This window comes from Epinephelus lanceolatus, chromosome 13, assembly GCF_041903045.1.
Source record: "Epinephelus lanceolatus isolate andai-2023 chromosome 13, ASM4190304v1, whole genome shotgun sequence".
Taxonomy (NCBI): Eukaryota; Metazoa; Chordata; class Actinopteri; order Perciformes; family Serranidae; genus Epinephelus; species Epinephelus lanceolatus.
Genome location: NC_135746.1, coordinates 30147223 through 30167286, shown reverse-complemented (window position 1 = coordinate 30167286; position 20064 = coordinate 30147223). Strand labels below are relative to the sequence as shown.

The 20064-nt window shown below is 40.7% G+C and overlaps 1 protein-coding gene across 3 annotated transcripts in view; it reads left to right on the top strand.

Moving 5' to 3' along the window:
* The window catches only part of LOC117270828 (uridine-cytidine kinase-like 1), a 36076-nt gene that overhangs the window by 4203 nt on the left and 11809 nt on the right, over nt 1-20064 (top strand). For all 3 annotated transcript variants that reach the window (XM_033648737.2, XM_033648738.2, XM_078173971.1), the window contains exons 3-7: nt 7641-7747; nt 8609-8779; nt 11839-11910; nt 16324-16513; nt 16655-16716. In XM_033648737.2, coding sequence (XP_033504628.1) covers nt 7641-7747; nt 8609-8779; nt 11839-11910; nt 16324-16513; nt 16655-16716 — 602 coding nt within the window. The remainder of the gene's footprint in view (nt 1-7640; nt 7748-8608; nt 8780-11838; nt 11911-16323; nt 16514-16654; nt 16717-20064) is intronic.

Below are 20064 nucleotides of genomic sequence, written 5' to 3'. Positions count from 1 at the left end.
AATCCACAGACTTTGTTGTGAGCAGTTTCACAACTGAACTACACCTGCCAGCTGTATCACCGCACAGAAGGAAGTGTGCATCTACTGCTAGCTCACCTAACACCACTGAGCTAGCTAATATTACAGCTCAGTCAAGGAGGACACCATTAGTGTTACATCTCGCACTGTAATGAGCACGAGCCTCTCATCCATGAGTAGATGCAAGCTTCCGTCCGTGCAGTCATACAGTTGGTGGGTGTAGTTCAGTAGAAAGAAAATAGTTCCTACATGGAACTGGATCATCTTGAGCAACCAGGTAATGATTTCTGGAAAGAGACATTGCTGTTGAGTTTTTCAAATGTGTGTTTTGTGGGCTTTGAGCGCCACAAGCAGAGTGCCATCTAGTTCCATTATATCGAAGAGAAGGCAGATATCTCTATGGCCGATATCTCCAACACTCGGCAACTCACACCAAAACAATCCAGACTGATAAATAGCACTACAGGGAAGAGGTTGAACTTTTTTTTTTTTGATTTTGCGGTACTGTATCTTTAAGGCTTTAATTACAGAGAAAAATACCTATATTTATGTCTCAGCCATTGTTTAAACTCTGTAATAAAATTGATCTAACTGCAGCATTAGCCTCAGTAATTGCTGGCTGTGTTAAGGTATGGTCAGATTAGCCTTTCATTCTATGAAAACAAAATCTTAAAAGGATGCCTTTTTAATGTGGGTAGTAGTAAACAAATATTGAGCAGTGATACCAAACTATAAATAGTCTATGAGAATGACACTGTACTTTGCAGTACTAAACAGGGTGGGGGAACAGGTTGATATAATGACATCTTTATTTCCAAACAGAGTTTATCTTTCATGCAGGTTGCAATTAAAGTGAATGTAGACAGAATTAAGTATTTGTAGGCTGGAAATTTAATGTGACCGAGCCTTGCTCCACCTGCTGTATCGAAGAGGCACAGGTACTGGCATTGGAAGTAATCCAGCAACTCACAGGCCAAAATTAACCACATAGTTGTTAACTGGCAGGACACACATTCAGAAACACTTCTAGAGCTCATGGTAATGATAATTGAAAATTACCCAGTGCCAAAGGAAAGGTGGGTTCAGATTGCTGTCCAGAACACTAGTTTACAATGCTATAAACTAGATAAGAAAACAAACATGTCTCACAGATGAGAAGTCCAAGCCAGTAAATGTTCAGAAATGTGTTGATTAATGACTTAAATTGTCAACTAATTGATCACTTCATCAGTTGGTGCTTAACATTTTTGGGTAAAACCCAGCCATCTTACGTGACAGTTATGTTGATAATGCTGTGGCTTCTGTGTGGGCGGGTTTTTTTTTTTACAGCCACCATCTTGCTGATCAGCACAGTGAAAAATCTGCCTCAGGACGAGATGAAGCGACAGTAAAATGAACCGTGATGAAGAGACTACGTGTGTGTACACAGCTGCATGCGTGTGTGTGTGTGTGTGTGTTTGACATTTGCGTAGCCAACGTTCCGTGGTTAAACACATCAGACTGGCATGAGTAGGAATACGCGGAGAGAGAGGTGGACATCGTCTTTAGTAGGCAATCTATTATTGTCAATGGGCCGCACTGACTTGTTACCATTTCACACTCTGCTGTGCTGTGGTCGATGTGGCTCTGGTTAAAAGGACCAGGCTGTGTAACTGCAGGGAGCTTGACAGAGCATGGCCTGAGAGGGAAAAAACAACTAGCTTTAAAGGTCAGTGTGAGATAGAGAGAGGAGAGTCGAGGAGTGAAAACAATGAGGAATGTAAGGGTTAAAAAAAAAAGCTTGAGGGGGGATATAAGATGCAGGGATAGCAAGACGAATGGACGGATGAATGAGCAGAGAGAGGAGGGATGAAGAGGGGAAGTGAGGACAGAAAAACAGTGAAGCATCATAGATACCAGAGGTTGTTTTCTATCTCCTCAGTCTGGTTTTATTGCTAATAGAAAAGGCAGTTTTATCTGCTGTAACCGGCCAGGCTTCACTGCTGGGTGACAAAATTTGTCACTTATGCTGAATCCATAGAAACACAGTAAATCGGATGTTTTTTCTTTTTATTACATCATTTTGCAAGTCAGAAGCGGTATTTCTATAACCTCTCTGAAGCTATAATCATACATAGAAATGAGGAGCCACTGCAGCGATTTTTCCTCAGCCTCCCAGTCAGCAGTTTTGACCTTGATGGGTCTTATCTGAGCAAAAAACCCATTCCAACACTACAGTAAGAGTTGTTTATACGGCAGAAGTTAGCTCCGTAGGCTATTTCTGTTCCCGCGCACACACATAGGTGCACACATCGACAAACACACAACCGCTTGGCAGCGAATGCATCCAGTTTTTCACCTTACTTGTCAGACAGCATGTAGTTCTGGCCCAGATCCCAGGATTGTTGTCCTGAAGGATGGCTGCTTTGGTCTTTAACCCAGGAGGTCAAGTGAGATAAAACGGGGTTCCACATTGGTGGTACTGATGCCAGTTTTCTTTTCTTTTTTTTTTTTTTTTTTTTTTTAAAGTTTCTAACTCCAGCACAAAAGAGATTTACACTGCCTTTTTCTGACAGTAATACTTGCCATTTAGCTACAATAAGGGCTGGGTATCGTTTAAAACATTTAGTATTTCACTGCTGGAAAGATGGTCTTTTCATAAAACTTGTCTGTCTATGCAGTAGAAAATACTTTTGATATTAGTGCCACATGACCAAAGAAAACAGAGGAAAAGGGCTGTGGTATTTGTTTTTTCTCAAGAGGTAGAAAACCTATAACCTCTGGAATGCACTGTACCGGACCAATAACGCTCCTGCTGGTGGGTGACATCGTGTTGCTCATTTGAAAAACAATATGGTGGCCAGCTGGTAACAAACAATCCTGTGTAACAGTTAAAAGGTAAGCGAGAATACATTTTTGGAAACATTTGAGGTGAGAAATAGGCAACGCAGTGTCAGAATCTTGGTTTATATTTGATCGTCACTGCCTAGTTTTACAGTTTGATCTGAGTCCGAGAGAAATACTCTTTGTAGCTGTGGTGCAGAAGTACAATCTCTAGTTCCAGCAATGGCCCTAGAACCAACAAAAATCTGCCGGATGACACATTTCAAGCCTGAGTGCTGGCAAGAGGGAATTTGCCATGGTTCATTTACACATACTATTCACATAGTATCCATACTGATACACTTCAGTTGATATCTTTTTTAAGCCTAGTAAACCTAGAAGCATCTCGATACGTAGAGGGAAGTTAAGTGATAGGAAGTTTGTCATAGATGATGAGTAAATCCCAACAATTAGGGAAAAGTCAGTAAGGAGCCTAGGTAGGTGGTACAATGTGGAGTTGAATGATGAGGAACAGGTGGTGAAATTTAGGAAAGATGTGGCAGAAGGATTGGATAGAATAGATAAATCAGAACTTCCAGGAAAGTTGAAGTTGTGGTGTTTGCAATTTGGGCTATATCCTAGGTTAATGTGGCCATTGTCAATTTATGAAATTCCAATATCCGTTGTGGAGAGAATTGAAAGGTCGGTTAGCTCCTATATTAGGAAGTGGTTGGGTGCTCCTAGGTGCCTAAGTAGTGTTGCATTGTATGGAAAAGGGATACTTCAGCTGCCAGTATCTAGTTTAACAGAGGAATTTAAATGTACCAAGGTCAGGACAGAGCTCTTGTTATCTGGGAGTAAGGACGTGGTAATTAGGAGTGTGGTTCCAAATCCAACCAAGGGGAGGAAGTGGAACCCACGATCGGCAGTTCAGGAGGCAGAGGCAGCTCTTAGGCATGCAGAGATTGTAGGTAATGTTCAGTTTGGCCGGGAGGCCTGGGGCTTGGCTCAGGCAAACCGGTATGGAATAAAGCAGGTCTCAAAGATAAAAGAAAGCTGGTTGTAGAACAGATACGTAGACAGGAAGAGATGTTAAGGGGTGCAAAGGTAGTGGCCCAGGCTAAACAGGGACAGTGGTTGAATTGGGAAAATGTAGAGAAGAGGAAGCTTAGTTGGAGGGACCTGTGGAGTATGGAGGAGAATCGTATTACATTCCTGGTAGGGGCTACATACGATGTGTTACCAACCCCCCAGAACCTAAAACTGTGGGTAAATGAGGACCCATCATGCCCATTGTGTTCATGTACCGCAACCTTAAAGCATATTTTGTCAGGCTGTAAAGTTAGCTTGTCACAAGGCCGATATACATGGCGACATAACCAGGTGTTGAAATGTTTAGCTGCAGGCATCGAAGGGAAACGAAGACAGGTGAATTCAGAAGGTGTTAAGGATAGGAGTTTAGTAATTCAGTTTGTCTGTGAGGGAGGGAAATACAGAAGGGATAAGTTAGTAAGGAGGCAAGGGTGTGGCCGCCTAGAAGGTGCTTGTGATTGGGAAATGCAAGTAGATTTAGGGGGAAAACTTGTTGTTCCCCAGGAAATAGTTTGTACCAAGCAGAGGCCTGACTTAGTGTTGTGGTCAGTGAGTCAACGGATAGTTTATTTCATTGAGCTGACAGTTCCATGGGAAGACTCAGTGGAAGAAGCCTATGAAAGAAAAAAGCTTAGATATGCAGACTTAGGAGCAGAAGCTGAGCAGGAAGACTAGGATTTGTCCAGTGGAAGTGGGGTGTAGGGGATTCATAGCAAGATCAGCTGTCTCGCCCCTAGGGGAACTCGGAGTGCGGGGACAGAGTTTGAGGAAGACAGTGAGGGAAATGTCAGATGAAGCAATTAAATGTAGCCAGTGGATCTATAAGAGAAGAAATAATGTCAATTGGGGGCCAGCAGGGGGAACTACTAAGCAGGGTACATAACTCCTTGAGATCAGGTGGAGAGATCCACTTCCTCTTAGGAGGAAATCCAGGAAGAGGAAGTATTTAAGTGTGGGAGTGGCCTATTTGAATCCATTTTGTTTGAGGCCATGCTGCAAGGTGAGTGTGTTTGCTGATCCTGTAAGTTCATTTAGCTCCTTTAACTTTAGCTTATATTATAGTTATGCTATGTAGCGTGTGAAATAGAGTATGGTGAATGTGCTAGGAAAGGTAGTATCAGCCCTGTTTCTACCTGGAGCTCGCATGTACGGAGCCTGGGTTTGGTTGAAGATGGCAGTGCTGTTTGGGCTGAGAAAGCCATGTGTAAGTAAGGAAGAAGTCCGGGAAGAGGAAGTATTTAAGTGTGGGAGTGGCCTATTTGAATCCATTTTGTTTGAGGCCATGCGGCAAGGTGAGTGTGTTTGCAGATCCTGTAAGTTTATTTAGCTCCTTTAACTTTAGCTTAAGTAGTTATGCGATGTAGCGTGTGAAATAGAGTATGGTGAATGTGCTAGGAAAGGTAGTATCAGCCCTGTTTCTACCTGGAGCTCGCATGTACGGAGCCTGGGTTTGGTTGAAGGTGGCAGTGCTGTTTGGGCTGAGAAAGCCATGTGTAAGTAAGGTAAAGGAGGTTATTGGGTTGGTGCGGGGAGGGGAGCAGTGAGACCTGGCATTAGGGGAGGGACGCCAGAGATCACTGTCTAGCCTCCTGGAGGTGTCGTGGGACCAACTAGACGAAACACTGGTGAAAGGAGGTTCCCACCCGATGACCCCAAAGACATGCTAGTTATCACTGCTCACTGGTTTGTATAGTTAAGCCTTGCCATATTAGCTTATCATAGGGCTTAGGTTTTTCACTGAGTGCTGATCCTTTCTCTAGAGCACAGACTTCTTGTGTTTATTTGAACCAGATGCCACTGGCGCGTAGTAAAGCCATTCTTTCCAACGTTTTGACGGTATCTCTGCATGCTGAACTGTCAAATCCATCAAATTCATGTTGCTCGACTCCACCACACCACAGACTATATGGGTTGTAGCTGGGATAGTGGGCCAATCGTACTAGTACTGTATAAAATGACTGTATAAAGCAAGAACCAGTGCTACATACCACCGTGTTAGTGTACATTTCTTGATACCCAGATCTAGATGGGTCTTCATACAAATACACATAACCCAACAAGAACATACACATGACACAGCACAAAACACAGTCAAGTTGCTATAAAATGAAATGATGAGCACCAGATTATTCATGACATCATGACTGATCTCTTTTTAAAGGAACAGTGTGTAGGATTTAGGGTTATTTAGTGATATCTAGCAGTGAGGACTGAAGGTTGGAACCAGGTGAAACTTTGCCTGGCTGGGATTCTTTCAGTGTTCATTGTCCAGGAGGTTTTTACCAGGAGCCAAAGTATCCGCAGAGGTCTCTTCCTCTCCAAAACAAATGGACCAGGTAATAAAAAGCAGAAGAACACTGAATAAAACCGATTTAGGTCACAAATCAGTCTTTCTTCGATGCTGGTAACTATGGTGGCCGACATGAAAATGTAAATGACCCTGTCTAGAGCTAGTGTTTGGTTTGTCCAATCTGGGCTACTGTAGGAACATGGTGGATGGAGGAAGATGGTGATCTCTGAGATGAGGACCCGCTCCCTATGTGGATATAAATGGCTCATTCTAAGCTAACAGAAACACAGGTCTTATTTTTATACACTGTCCCCCTAAAACTTACACACTATTCTTTAAAAGCTGTTAGAATGATTCCATACAAGAAGAGTTTATTTAGAGGAGAAAAATGAAAAATTAGTCAACCTTTACACAGTCAGTCCACAGCTGACTGTGTGTGTGTGTGTGTTTGGTGTTTGTGTGTGTGTGTGTGTGTGTGTGTGTGTGTGTGTGTGTGTGTGTGTGTGCAGAACTGAAGTGACTTCACTTCACGAGCGACTGCAGTGCTGCAGCAGAAATGACAAGACTGACAGCTGCAGGTATACGGTGCTTATGTAGAAGCACTTTGTGCTGTGAGAGCCGTTAGTCGGGTACTGTGGGTACCTGAGCTCTACGCTGGCTCTGTCACTATCAGCCTGCAGCTCGTAATCTGTACTGTCTAACCAAATTTCTGTGAATGCTGGCAGTGTGGGGAAAGAGAACAAACTCACCAACTCACAGCAGAAACACTAAATGGTCAATGAGATCAGTGAGAGTGCAGTCACACTGTGTGATCAATTCACTCTGTATCTTGTAAAGGGAAATAGGATAACAGTTGGCAACCAGAGCATACTTTTCCATATATCACCTTATAGCATACACTGTATATGTGTATCAACATATATATCAAGTGATAAAAGGCCACACCTAGATCAGTTTACGGGTCATGTTTAGTTCTACTTAGCCTGTGAAAATAGTTGTAAAGTGTATTCTGTTGCTCTGGAGGAGCTTTTTAAAGACTGAGACAATAACCTCTCACTGTAAGATGTGGGTAGGCAGAAAGGGTCTCCATCAAGTAGGGCTGCAGCTAACATTTTCATTTTCATTTATTGATTAATCTGCAAATTTTGTTGTCATTTAATCAACTCACCCTTTGGTCCACACACCAATGCCTATCACAATTTCCTGAAGCCCAAGGTGATGTTATCAGATAACACATATTGTCTGACAAACGGTCAAATATATTTGGTTTACTATCACATAAGACAAATAAAGCAGAGGCAGAAAAAAAAGCAAATATACTAAGGTGAAACGCCAAACAAGAATGAATCTGGCAGTAATGTATTTTGCAGTAATTTAAATATGTCAGCCAGTCTTTATTGGTAACCGTGTTGTGGTTCTTTGTGTTTTCCTCCTGTAGGTCTGTGCGGAGGAAGTGCTTCTGGTAAAACCACAGTAGCCAATAAGATAATTGAAGCGCTGGACGTTCCCTGGGTGGTTCTGCTCTCCATGGACTCCTTCTACAAGGTACGAAATCCAGTTAACAGCAGTGTGATTTAAAATATAAATAAGAACTTTGATTAATTGTGTTTTAGCGGTCATTTCAGCTAATTTGCTCAGCACGTTAGGCCCAGTGTTTACACAATAATTAATTAGCGTTTAAATGCAAAACAATAACCCCTTAGTGTAGATGAAATATTAAATTGATGTAAATTCAAACAGTCTCTCTTTCCTAACCCAAAGCCATTACTGCTGATTTCAGCATAATAAGTAAAAGCTCCTGAGTGATAACCAACTGACCGCAATAGTTATATTAATTACACCCCCTCTCCTCTGAGACCAGAGGTCGATTGTTTGCTTTACTCAAACAGTCCTACAGTCCATTATGTCTGCATGTCTCTATTAACTGGCTCTAGCTGTTGCAGTCTTTGTCAGTTTAACATTAGTGAATAAGATAAGTGGGGGTGGTTTATTTTAAAGGAAAACTCCACTCTGATGCTTTACAGTGAGGATTAGGTCCATTTCTGATGTCATATACTTAAAAATGGCTGCTTACAGAATTGTTGCTTACACTTAAAAGATGGAGACCTTTATACAGAATGTGGTGTCTTGAATTGTGGTTTACTGATCCTTTCATGGAATTTGCACCATTGATTCATGAGAGTGAAAAGCAACAAGACAAATACAAAGAGAAGGAGAGTTAATATCCAATGCAACAAAATGTCTGTGGCTGGATTTGCAGCATCTTAGCAGATATAAACTTTTGCAGCCCACTGACCAGCAACCTTATAATATTGAATATCACTAGAAAGAGATTAAATGAAAAGATCAATATCCTTGGTGCTGCTGAACTTTGCGTTTTGATCTGTTGTTGTGTTTGTGTGTCAGGTTTTAAATAAAGAAGAGCAGGAGCTGGCGGCCAAAAATGAGTATAACTTTGACCATCCCGATGCCTTCGACTTTGAGCTGCTGGTCACTGTCCTCAGGAAGCTGAAGAAAGGAAAAAGCATCAAAGTCCCGGTGTACGACTTCACATCTCACTGCAGACGCAAAGAATGGGTAAGAAACTGTTGGTCTTTGTAACTTACAGTTTTACTAAAAAAAAAAATTTAGTTGGGATTTGTCATATTAATTGACACTGTTTACACTAAGGTTGCAACTGGGTATACGTGACATTTATTAGCTGATTGTCATTATGGTTTGGACGAAGGGTCCTGACGCAACATGCCGGCAGTCGGTCAGTGTTGGGCTGTCTCCCTAGTTTTTACAGTGTGTCCCGCACTGTTGGTAAAAGTTGGCTTTTTTCAGCCAATTTAGCATGTTTAATCAGTGTTGGAGACGATGGAGTCTGAGATAAACATCACATATTTTTAAGTATTTTTTGATGTCTTGTTTGCATCCTGGTAACAGTCACTGTCAGTCGTTCCCTTAAAAGGAGATTGTAAACATTTGGATTTTTAAGACTGAAATTACGACCATAAGTGTAAGCTGTGACCAAGAGAAATACTTATAAAAACAATGTTACCTCACCTTTATTAATGTCCCTCACCTCTTACTCTTTCAGCAGTCAACATAGTGTGTTTCCCTTGTTTCCCCTGCAAACTGCAGCATGAGCACTTCTTAGTTTCTTATTGATGAATTTTCTTTTCTGCTTTAGTAGTCACACATAAGAATTTCTTCAGGAAGCCTAACTCTAGTTGTACACTACCTATGTGGTCTGCTATTTTTACTTTGTTTGTAAATGTTATAAAAATCACTGTGTTTGTGGTAAGAAGTCTAAATTAAAATGTCTAAATTTAACAATCATAAGGATGACGAATTACAGTACCCTTCTGCTGAGAAATGTATTCTTGGATGTTTGACCTTCACTGGGCAGAATGATGTATATGCAGAGTTTGACAATGGAAAGGCTGTTTTGACATTCAGCTGCTGAAGTGGGAAAGTTTGTCTGTTCTCAATTTAAATCACTGAGTTTGACACTTCTACATACGAGCGTGATTTGTGACATTAAAATGATACTTTTGAAGCCAATCATGGTCTGAAATGCAGCTTGCACAAGTGTAATGTGGAAACTTTAAGTCTCTAGTGCGTGTGTGGCCAACAGTTCAACTTTAGAATTAAAGAAAATGTGTATAGTTAAAAGCCCTTTTTACACCAACATCACGCTATAGGGCTGCTACGAAGTCCCTTTTCTATACAGCCTTTGCATATATACACAGAACCAAACAATGGCAGCATCACTCTACTCTAGTATCTGATTTTACACAGCATGCCAGCACTGCGGAAGCAAAAGAGGTGTGATCGGCGTGACGTGTAACACAACAGCGTCAGCCTCTTGTGTGACATATGACATAAGTGTTTGCCACACTTTCTAAACAATAACAATGACATTAACATGGCAATAATAATTATTTACTGTCCCTGTTACATGGTGGCTGAGTTTCCAGACCTCATTGTTTACCCAGTTTGTGGACATTTTCAGCTGCTGTTCCTCTTCTGAGTTAGCTGCTAACGGCTATCAGACCTCCATAATGTGGAACATATTAGTTTATGGCGTGATCCCTGTCAGCCATCAGCTAGATCATCTTTGAAAATGTCCTGGAAAATGATCTCTAGAAAAGAATGTGAACCCTGTAAAACAGGTCTAGAGGGCATCATTAATCATGTATAAAGTAATTATTAGCTGATTCTTTATCAATTGGAGCAGAATTGATCATCTAATCTGAATTGTTGTGATATCACCAGTGCTGCCGTCGTGGTGAAGGAACTGGGACCTCCCACTTCACTTGAGTTTGTAGAGGATAATCTCTCTTCACCAAAATAAAAGCATTAGAGTTTTTCTTTTTCTGTTTTTTTGTAGTTTACAGGATAGAATTACCATTGCAGTTACAAATCACTGAACACCCCAAGGGATGTATTAGCCATTTGAGCTGATGCCAATTGAGATCCCAGCTAATTAGCTAATTATTAAGGATTTAGTGTACAGGACATTAACCCAAGCAAAGAGCACGAATCCCCTCCCGAAAGCATTGTAAAGAATCAATCTGGCAGTGTAGCACTCTGACATCTCCTCTATTTCTTTGCAATGTAATTTCATGGCTGAAAGGCACAACACCACATGGGAAAATCGCCTATCACGACTCGTGAGTCTGAAATCATTTTATGTACCTTTTGTACCGGGGTGAATGTAATTAAGCCTCAGATCCCGAGGGTGCAGAGGACTGCAGGGGCTGGCCAGCTCCAGGCTGTATACGGTGTGTGTTTTCCTATCACTTATATGGATGAAGGAGAGGTCACAGCTGAGTTTTCTTGCTTCTTTTTCTTCGCTGGTAAAACTGGAGGTCACCTTTTTCTTTCTCTCTCTTTTTCTCAGGCACACACACTTAAACATGTTAAAGACCCAGTAAATCATCTCTTAGCAAAGAACAGGGAAATGAACAAATCGATAAACACTCATCTGTTTCTTTAGAATTCACGTTCTGCTGTTCACACACAAACTCGCCTGGACTCTCTCTCTCTCTCTTTGTTTCTTCTCTCTGGTTCTCTCGTTCTCTCTTTCTAAAGAAATCAATACCAGAGTGTCCAGTCCATTGACTTTAGCATGAAGCTGGTCAGAGGAAGGTAATAGGATTGTGACATACTCAGCACCATTTTGTCTTTGATTGAGAGAGTGATTAATCTCTCTCGCGCTCTCTCACTCTCACTCGCACACACACACACACACATACATGTTTTCCTTGGTAGTAAAGCAGCTTCACAATGAGGTCTATCCTATAACAGTGAAGAACGTGAACATGTGTTGAGATTGTGTTTGTGTGTCAGTGAAAGGATGGCAGATGAAATACCTGCACACCAGTACAACTGGGCTGGACAACCACAAAAAAAGGTACACAGGCTGAGATCGATGCCAAAAAAAGTCAACTTATTCAGAACATTGGTGCACAAAAAGAAGAGTGCTCAAAGTGCAAAAAATAATAACCATAGCCAAAGGTCCAGCCACCAGATGCTTGCTGCGGGGACAGGAGACATGATTACAGCAGCCATGAACAATTTCAACATACTGTACATATGCGCATGTGTGTGAAAATGTGCATCCTTTTATTTGTTCCTCTTGACAGAAAACAGTGTACGGGGCCAATGTTGTCATCTTTGAGGGCATCCTGGCGTTTGCAAACAAGGAGCTGCTGAAGGTAAGAACAACCTTTCTCTTATTACAAGGGAAGTTGTCACTCATTGTTTGTTCTTGTCATATTGTTTTTAACTCATACACACCCGAACTCTTTCACACCTCCAGTGCCTCATTATTAAAAACATACAGTAGCAGCACTGATCAACAGACAGCTGACCCTCAAGTCTGACATTTTTTTTGAGACACCTTTAAGCCATTAATGCACAACACAAACAGACTTCTCAAATAAGTTCGAACACTGGTTTTATTGGATGCTGTGCTACCAAAACATTTTGGATATTTTCTTGTCTTCTTCCCCCTCTGTTCTCAGTGCCAGACCTGATTAATGGATCTGTCAGCTGAGAGACGATCAGCAGGCTGATTAATAGTGAACTAAATCATCTGATTCTGAGTTGGGACATTAAATCAGCTAATTTATCGGAGTGGTGAAATATTTCATATGTGCAGTGGTGACACGGAGGATTGAGGCTGGTATTGGCTTTTTTATTAAATATCAAATACCAATCAGTCAGCTTTCCTCTCGAATCATGACTACAGAGATGTCCACATAAGACGACATTTTATTTGAGTATTGAAAATCCATTCAGTTTTTAGTTAATCACAATTTAATGCGAGGAGTTCTTTACTAGTATTAAATGAGTAATAACATTTTATAGTTCTGTGGGTATTATGTATTGTGGGTTTTTATGTATTATTTATTTTATTTTTACACTATTGGTAATAACAGTTATACTGAAAAGCAAAATATTCAGCTAGGATTTACACCCATGTTTGTGTGCATGTGAAGAGGAGACCTGGTTTATGAGGAGGAAATTAATTCTGTGTGTGTGAGCTGGAGCGTGGTGATAAGGTACGCAGCCTCCCTTGAGACCAGGCTGTGTAGTTGATTACCCTCTGATTCAGTTAATAACAGCCGTTGTCCACAGTGATTAATCGTCTTTTGTGTCCGTTCTTGTAATTGAAGTCAATTATAGCTGCAAATCTGATATGCTAATGTAGAGGTCTGGTTTGAGAAACTGAGAAGCTCTGCACAGACACACATACTGCTTGGATTGGGTGATATGACGATATATGTATATAATATATGTACTAATTGAAGATAAGAAATTTGTTATCCATTGCAGATTTTATAACACTATTAATACTAAAATGGCCCATCCCTGTAATATCTTCCGTTGTTATCACGCTATTGCAGGCAGTCCATCTATTTCATGCAAGTAGTCCCACTTCAGGCAAAATTGGATTTACAGGATTTTTGCATCAGTGTCTTGAAGTAGATTGATTTATGTACAAGCATTTAAAGGGGTATTCTGAAGAATTACTATTGTACTGTGTAAAAAAAAAAAAAGGTCAAAATTTGAGTCAGCAGAGGCCAACATATCCTGACTTTCAGAGCCTGATATTAGTCAAGCTTCTAAAACACTGGATCCTACATTTCCCATAATGCAGTCCAGCCAATAGTAGATATGTAAATGTAAAGAAAAACAAATAGGGTGTACTGTTTTGGATTAAGAAACAAGGTGTTGGTGTTTAAAAAAAAAAAATAGGGCAAGTAGTTGAATAACAATAAGAACAATGAGTGCCCAACTAACTTGATGTAGAATGTAGAACGTTTAAGTCAAAACACGGTCATTTATTTAGCTTATTAGTAAAGATTTTTAACCGACAGTCAGAGTGCTTCGGATGCTTTTTGGACTGCCAACCTATATACCACAGACTTCTGCATTAAGTCAGATGGGCAGTTGCTGAGTTTCCCCGTGGAGCCAAAAAGACGATATTCCTGTCTGTTATCCGATATCGCTTGTATAAATGTTCTCTTATTTAAATTAACAAAAAAATTTAAATAAGAAATTAACAATCTGATATTATTTTTTATCACGCACTCCAGCATACTACAAACATGAATAACATTTGTTTGGGTCTCTTTTTTGGTTTAATGTAAGCCATGCACACAGACATAAAGATGTATTTTGGTAACAACATCACTGTAAAAGTCTATTAAAATGACTTCTTCCCAAAGTCGCATCCTCATTTCTGAAGATAGCCAGCAAAGCCTCGTCTCAGTTATTAAAAAATGCAGGTAAAATGCCTCTCTAAATTAATCTAGATGAAACACTTAGCATCTCACAATCTAATTCACAACACAGTCTGTTAATGGTGTGTTTAGGTGATTCTGATTAATTCGTACTGTTTGGAAATGTTATGTAATATAATCATATCATATTTACCAGGTATGTGTGCACAGGCAGAGGGTAAAAATTAAAGTAGTAGTGATAGTTTCCTGGAAAAAACTTATTTGACACTAGTGTAAATGGGAATTTCTTCAAAAGAACAGCTCACTTTAAACCTGTTGACGAAATTCACATTTGATATTTAGGTTACCTGCCGTCTATATTTGCTTTATAATAAGTACCACATAATTTTATAGGAAACTTTCAAGGAAATGATTTGGAAATGATGTACAAGTAAAGTAAACTGTTGCAATTAACTCAAAGACATTTTTTTCAGACAGGAAACGGATGGGGCTAAAGCTTTTGTAAGGTTGTCTTTATTGCCAGTATCAACAAACACAGGGACCCACTGGTATATTTGAAAACCTTTGTTGTATTCTTTGATAACTAGATTGCTTAAAAATACTTGTCAAATAAAGAAACATATGAAAAATGTTTGTATAAAAAGAGCTTCATCTATAACTTTAATGAAAGCTATGTCTTCAGTTTCACTGTTGCAGCATAAAGAAACAGATTGCCTTCCTGTTGGAGCAGGTTAGCAAATGATCTACAGCCACAGCCATGCTCTCTAACCTTTGGGAACCATCCACTCGTCATTCCCCCTATAGGCTGACAGCCGTGCTTATCCAGCAACATGCCGTCTTTTGGTTGGTCGGTTTGTCAGATTTACAGCAGACAGAAGCCATCGGCTTGTTGTACAACTGAGTTATTCCTGGACCCCTACTGTCCTCCTTGTCTAAATCACTCACAAACTTCTTTTTATTTCAGTTGTCATCAATAGCTCTTCTGGTGAGCAAGGCTGTTGCCTTTTTTGTTGTTTCGCTTCTATTGTGATGCTGGCTCATTGATTTTTCCTGGTTTTGCTGAGTTGAGGTTCGGTTTAATGGAGCTGACTTTCTCTTTAAAGTGACAATGATAACTAATGTCTTCTCAGTTTTTTATGCTTTTGACTTCCTCGACATGTCCCGACCCAACGTCACATTTCAGCTATAAAAATGTCAAATCACGGAGGCAACTCAAAATTGTTTTTCCACTGTGACTTTCAGTGTGCAGCAAAGCAGGCTGTGGCATTTTGACAAAACTAAAAGATGAAGCCGGCACAGTTTTCAGTCTGCCACTTGTTCCTCCCTCCTTATACTGTTTGTACAAACCACATACTTTTTATACTCGGGTTCGGTGCTGAAACAGTTAGTGAGTTAATCAGCAGAAAATTAACTGCCAATACTTTTATAATCCTCTGGCTGAGCTTCTCAGTCTGAACATTGGCTAGTTTTCTACGGTTGTACACGCAATATCTTTGAGTTTTGGGTAGTTGGTTGGCCAAAACAAAACTGTTTAAACAAACTATTTAAATTAATGGACGAAGGTACCCTGATGTCACTCACTGGTTTGGACTAGTTTTGAAGCCTCAAGTTCAATAATTCCTCTGTCGCCATCTTGGATGTGGCCCCGCCTTAATTATGCGTATTTCTAAAGGTGAAGTGTGTAAGATTTAGGAGGATTTGGTTGTGTCTAGTGGTGAATTGCAGATTGCAACAAGCTAAAACTTCTGGCAAGATTTACTTCAGTGTTCATTGTTCAGGAGGTTCCGCAGTTTCACTCTACAAAGCCTGGTATTTTGGACACAGTTTGGCATGTCACTGCGAGTGTTTGTCCAACACATGCTGATGTGTGGTCACCTTTTTTCTACGATAAGATCCAGACGTTTAGAAGGTTTTCACTGAAAGCCGAAGTATCCACAAGGGTCTCTTCTTTTCCAAAACTAATAAAGGAGCCAATTTTTGGTTTGTCCATTCTGGGTTATTTCAGAAACAGCATGCAACATGGCGATCTCCATTAACGAAGACCCACTCCCTATGTAGAGATACAGTATGTCAAGTATTTAATTTGCCGCCTCTGTGGTTGGTCATGGTTCAATTTCTAAAACTTTGGATGGAAAACAAAAGGGGGGAACATTGTAAAACATTGTACAGATTTAGCATTATTTTAGATCCATTATATTCCTTTACATTAGACTCTACATGTGTTTGCACCACTACAGTATATCCTTTATGCTGGCACTCAGTACATTCTGGGAAACAGGAAAATCACAGTAATTCTGTGTAAGACATAGAAATGCAGTAGAAAAAATAAATCACATATTAATTAGACTGATTTCTCTCCTTTCCCTTTTGATCTGCCAGCTGCTGGACATGAAGGTGTTTGTGGACACAGATTCTGACATCCGCCTGATACGGAGGCTGAAGAGGGACATCTCACAGCGTGGGCGGGACATCAGCGGCATCATCAAACAGTACAATAAGTTTGTAAAGCCAGCGTTCGAGCAGTACATCGAGCCCACTGTGCAGTCTGCTGACATTGTGGTGCCCAGAGGTCAGTGGAAATTTGGTTTAATAATTACTTTTCAATATGTCCAACCGTTACATGTTCCTTGATACTTGTGCTACTTTATTTGGCAGGTTTGGTTAAACTTTAGCGTTAAATTCTTGTCCTTTGTCTTAAACTTATTTGCAGGTGGAGAAAACTTTGTAGCACTGGATTTGATTGTTCAGCATGTTCACAGTCAGCTGGAGAAGGTAAAGATTCCTCAACAGTTTCTTTTTGTTGTTTGTTGGGCCCTGAACAGAATTATATTGATTCAGCTGAACATTTGGGTTATCTTGGTTATTTCCACCCTTATAGATTGAAAGTCTTTGTTCAGTCTGTGAGGGTTTTTTTTGTAGAAAAAGCGCTGCCTCGACTGCATGCTGTGCTGATAGCTGTTATTACTGTGTCTTTTCTGTAATCTGCAGTTGCAGCTGCTATGAGGGAAGAGCAGTTTAAACAGCCATTTCCTCAATAACACAGCTAATGGGCTTCAGAATGATCAAAATAATAACCGCTGCTACACATTTGGCTGCAGTTTTTTAGATGCCATAGATCAGAAGTGTCTTCTAAAGAGCTCAAGTTTCCAAAGGTTTAGAAAGCCCACCATCCGGCCTCAAAACAGCCACTTTAACTTAAGTAAGAAAGAACAATGGCTGTTTGAAGAGTGCGTGAAGCTGTGAGATAGTGTGAACATGGCCTGTGGCGCTTTGAGTGTCAGTCTGTTGGTTTGCTTGTGTTGCCTCACATACACGATGGGCCTTAATATCTATCAGAAAATCCTTCAATGTCTCAAATTTATAACAAGTGTAATAAACTACTCATTTCCTGATCACATCATACAAGTATAACTGACAAATTTCTAAATGTAAAAGAAAGTCTACTAGGGTTGGGCCAGAGTAAATGTTTTCAAACCAGTTTGATATTAAGCCAAACAATTTTAGGTGTCACACTCAACTCAGCAGCTGCCCCCGGGTGGAACATAATAAGACCAATGGCTCCTTTATGTTCAACATCAGATATGTATACGGACACACACAGAGCCCTCTGTCCTTAATGCATTTATTTCATCCATATTTGTGCACCTTTTCTGAAGGCTCATGGAAATAACATTTTACAAATGGCGCAACGAAACCAATCGGTGATATAGTGAAAAGAATTCTCTGTCCCCATGGTGCGATGTATTTTACTGGTCTTACAGATCACTGCCGTCTACAATGCTGCCTTTGTTAAAAGGTACAAACCTCCTACAACTTCGCCATGGTTGCTATTGTCAGAAAATTTTGACTCTGCCCTCTAGTGTGACAGTCACAGTGTTTGAAATGAACGTGTCTATTTTCATGTGTAAAGGGAGTTTAAATGAGCTTCAAGAGAGCCCATGAATGAGAGTGTAGCAACTCTAGTCCACTCGGTGGTGTTAATGCACATCTATTTTGCCATGGCCTTTTTGCTGCAGTACTTACACGTTGCCTCATCTGTTTTTTGGGCTCACCTCTTTCGTCTGCTTCAAATCCAAAATGTTGCCACAATGACAAAGTTTTAGTTTTCTTTGAGACTGCCACTGCTACATCTCATGTGGTCACCCCAAAAAACACATAAACTTTCCAGTAAACAAGCATAATGTGCACCGTGCACATCTTCTCCCCTTCCACCTCTACTGAAATTTGATCTCCTTCATGTGGCCACCTTCAACTCGACACTGTCAGCGCAGTTTGCTGAGTTCAGTGTTTCCACTACATTCATTTAGCAGTGGCAACACGCCGCTGCTAAATTATTGCCGCCGCTGCTGCTCCTTCAAAACATTTATTTTGCAAATGCACCACCACTCTGAGACATCTGTGCACTTGCACAGCGCAGCAGCCAGTATAGTGAGGAGAGCAGCGGTGAGGGGAGGGGGGAGTGGGGGAAGGCTTCTATTTAGGGATGGTGACGGACGGAGTAAAATGTCGGCAGTGTGGCGATATTTTACTCCGTCACCGCACTCGCATTTGTGACTAAAAATAGTTTTGTGTGGGCAAAATAAATCATTCAGCACGCTGTGTGAGTACAGATCTCAACCAGCAGCAGAAACTAAACGGCGAATCCCGCCGGTTGTGGGTTGAACGGGGGTCACAGACACGGACAGGAATACGTATTCCTGTCAAATACGGCGGCGCATTATAACGGCTTACTGGCGAAGAAGAAGTCCGGCTCCAGGTGAATGACAGCTGAGCCAGCTGAGCCATGGCAGCACACAGTATGTGGCGTATCAGAGGAGAAACGAGCCGTTCACATTTCTCTCTTTGTGTCCACAAACCTCAGCGCACTTTAGGGACTGTTCTTTACTTATGAAGGGACTTGTCAAGGGAAGAGGGTGGCTGGTTGATTTTTATTTTATTTATTTATTTTATTTTGATCCCCCCCTATGTTAATCACTCATTGATGCTGTTTTTGAAGTATGAATAAGTCACTAAGTAATTTATTCCATTGAAATATCATTGATGTATTATAGAAAAGTGATTTATCTTTTTATAAATGACAAAAGGCACATCTGCCTCATTTTCGCTGTGGTATCATGATACTACTCAGAACCGTGATACTTCCACTGGTATCATACCCTGGGTCCCAATTGAGGGATGTCTCTCTCTCACCCTAAATTTGACAACCTCTTTGCCCTTCTCTTACTACCACTGCCTGTTACTGTTGAACTGGTGGAGAGAGCAGGTTCAGTTGAAGAGGATAGAAAAGGCTGTTTTACCCTTTTATGGTAGTATGCACAGTCTTGATTGTTTTACCTCATGAGAAGAATGCAGCCTCAGATCTGGTCAAAGGAGTCTGAGCACTTGGTTAAACCTTATGTTGTCTCTGACCATTTCCCCCCTCTGCTGGTTGAACAAGCTAAATGGTGGTCAGGCTTTCCTGCTGTTGTCTGCAAGTGAAAATTAGAGTCAGCCATTTGGTTGAAGAAAACGACACTAAAGATTCAATTTTTCAGTCAACCTTGTCATTCAGAATTTATGTCAAGAGTTCTCTTGTCTCATTATCCCCTTTTATTCCCTGATCTGGCCCTGATACTAGATACTAATGACCGCATGAAGCCAGGAGAGCTGTCCTCCATCTTTCCTCAACTCACTGTAGTGTCAGCCATCCACTTCTGGACCAGTTCCAAACCATGATTTGTCCTTCCTTTGACATTTTTGACATCTTTCACACTCATTTACATTTACAACACCTGCAGCATGAAACATGGGTAAGGTTCGCATGATACTGTCGTATTCTTCATAGAGCGCCATCCACAAAGATATTGTCTAAGATTTTGGATATCATAATACTGAAAGAGTTGTCTTTTACTGGTTTTAAAGGCTGCATTACAGAGAAGTGATGTAATTTTCTGAACTTACCAGACTGTTCTAGCTGTTCTATTATTTGACTTTACCCACAATATTTGTTCAAAAATATTTTGACCTTTGATTTTCTCCATGTCGCCCAGCCCTAGCACATTTTGTGCAGACATTCATGTCCACACTCAGACTGAATGGTAATTTCATGGGTGATCCCTTCATCTGTCAGCGACAGGTCAA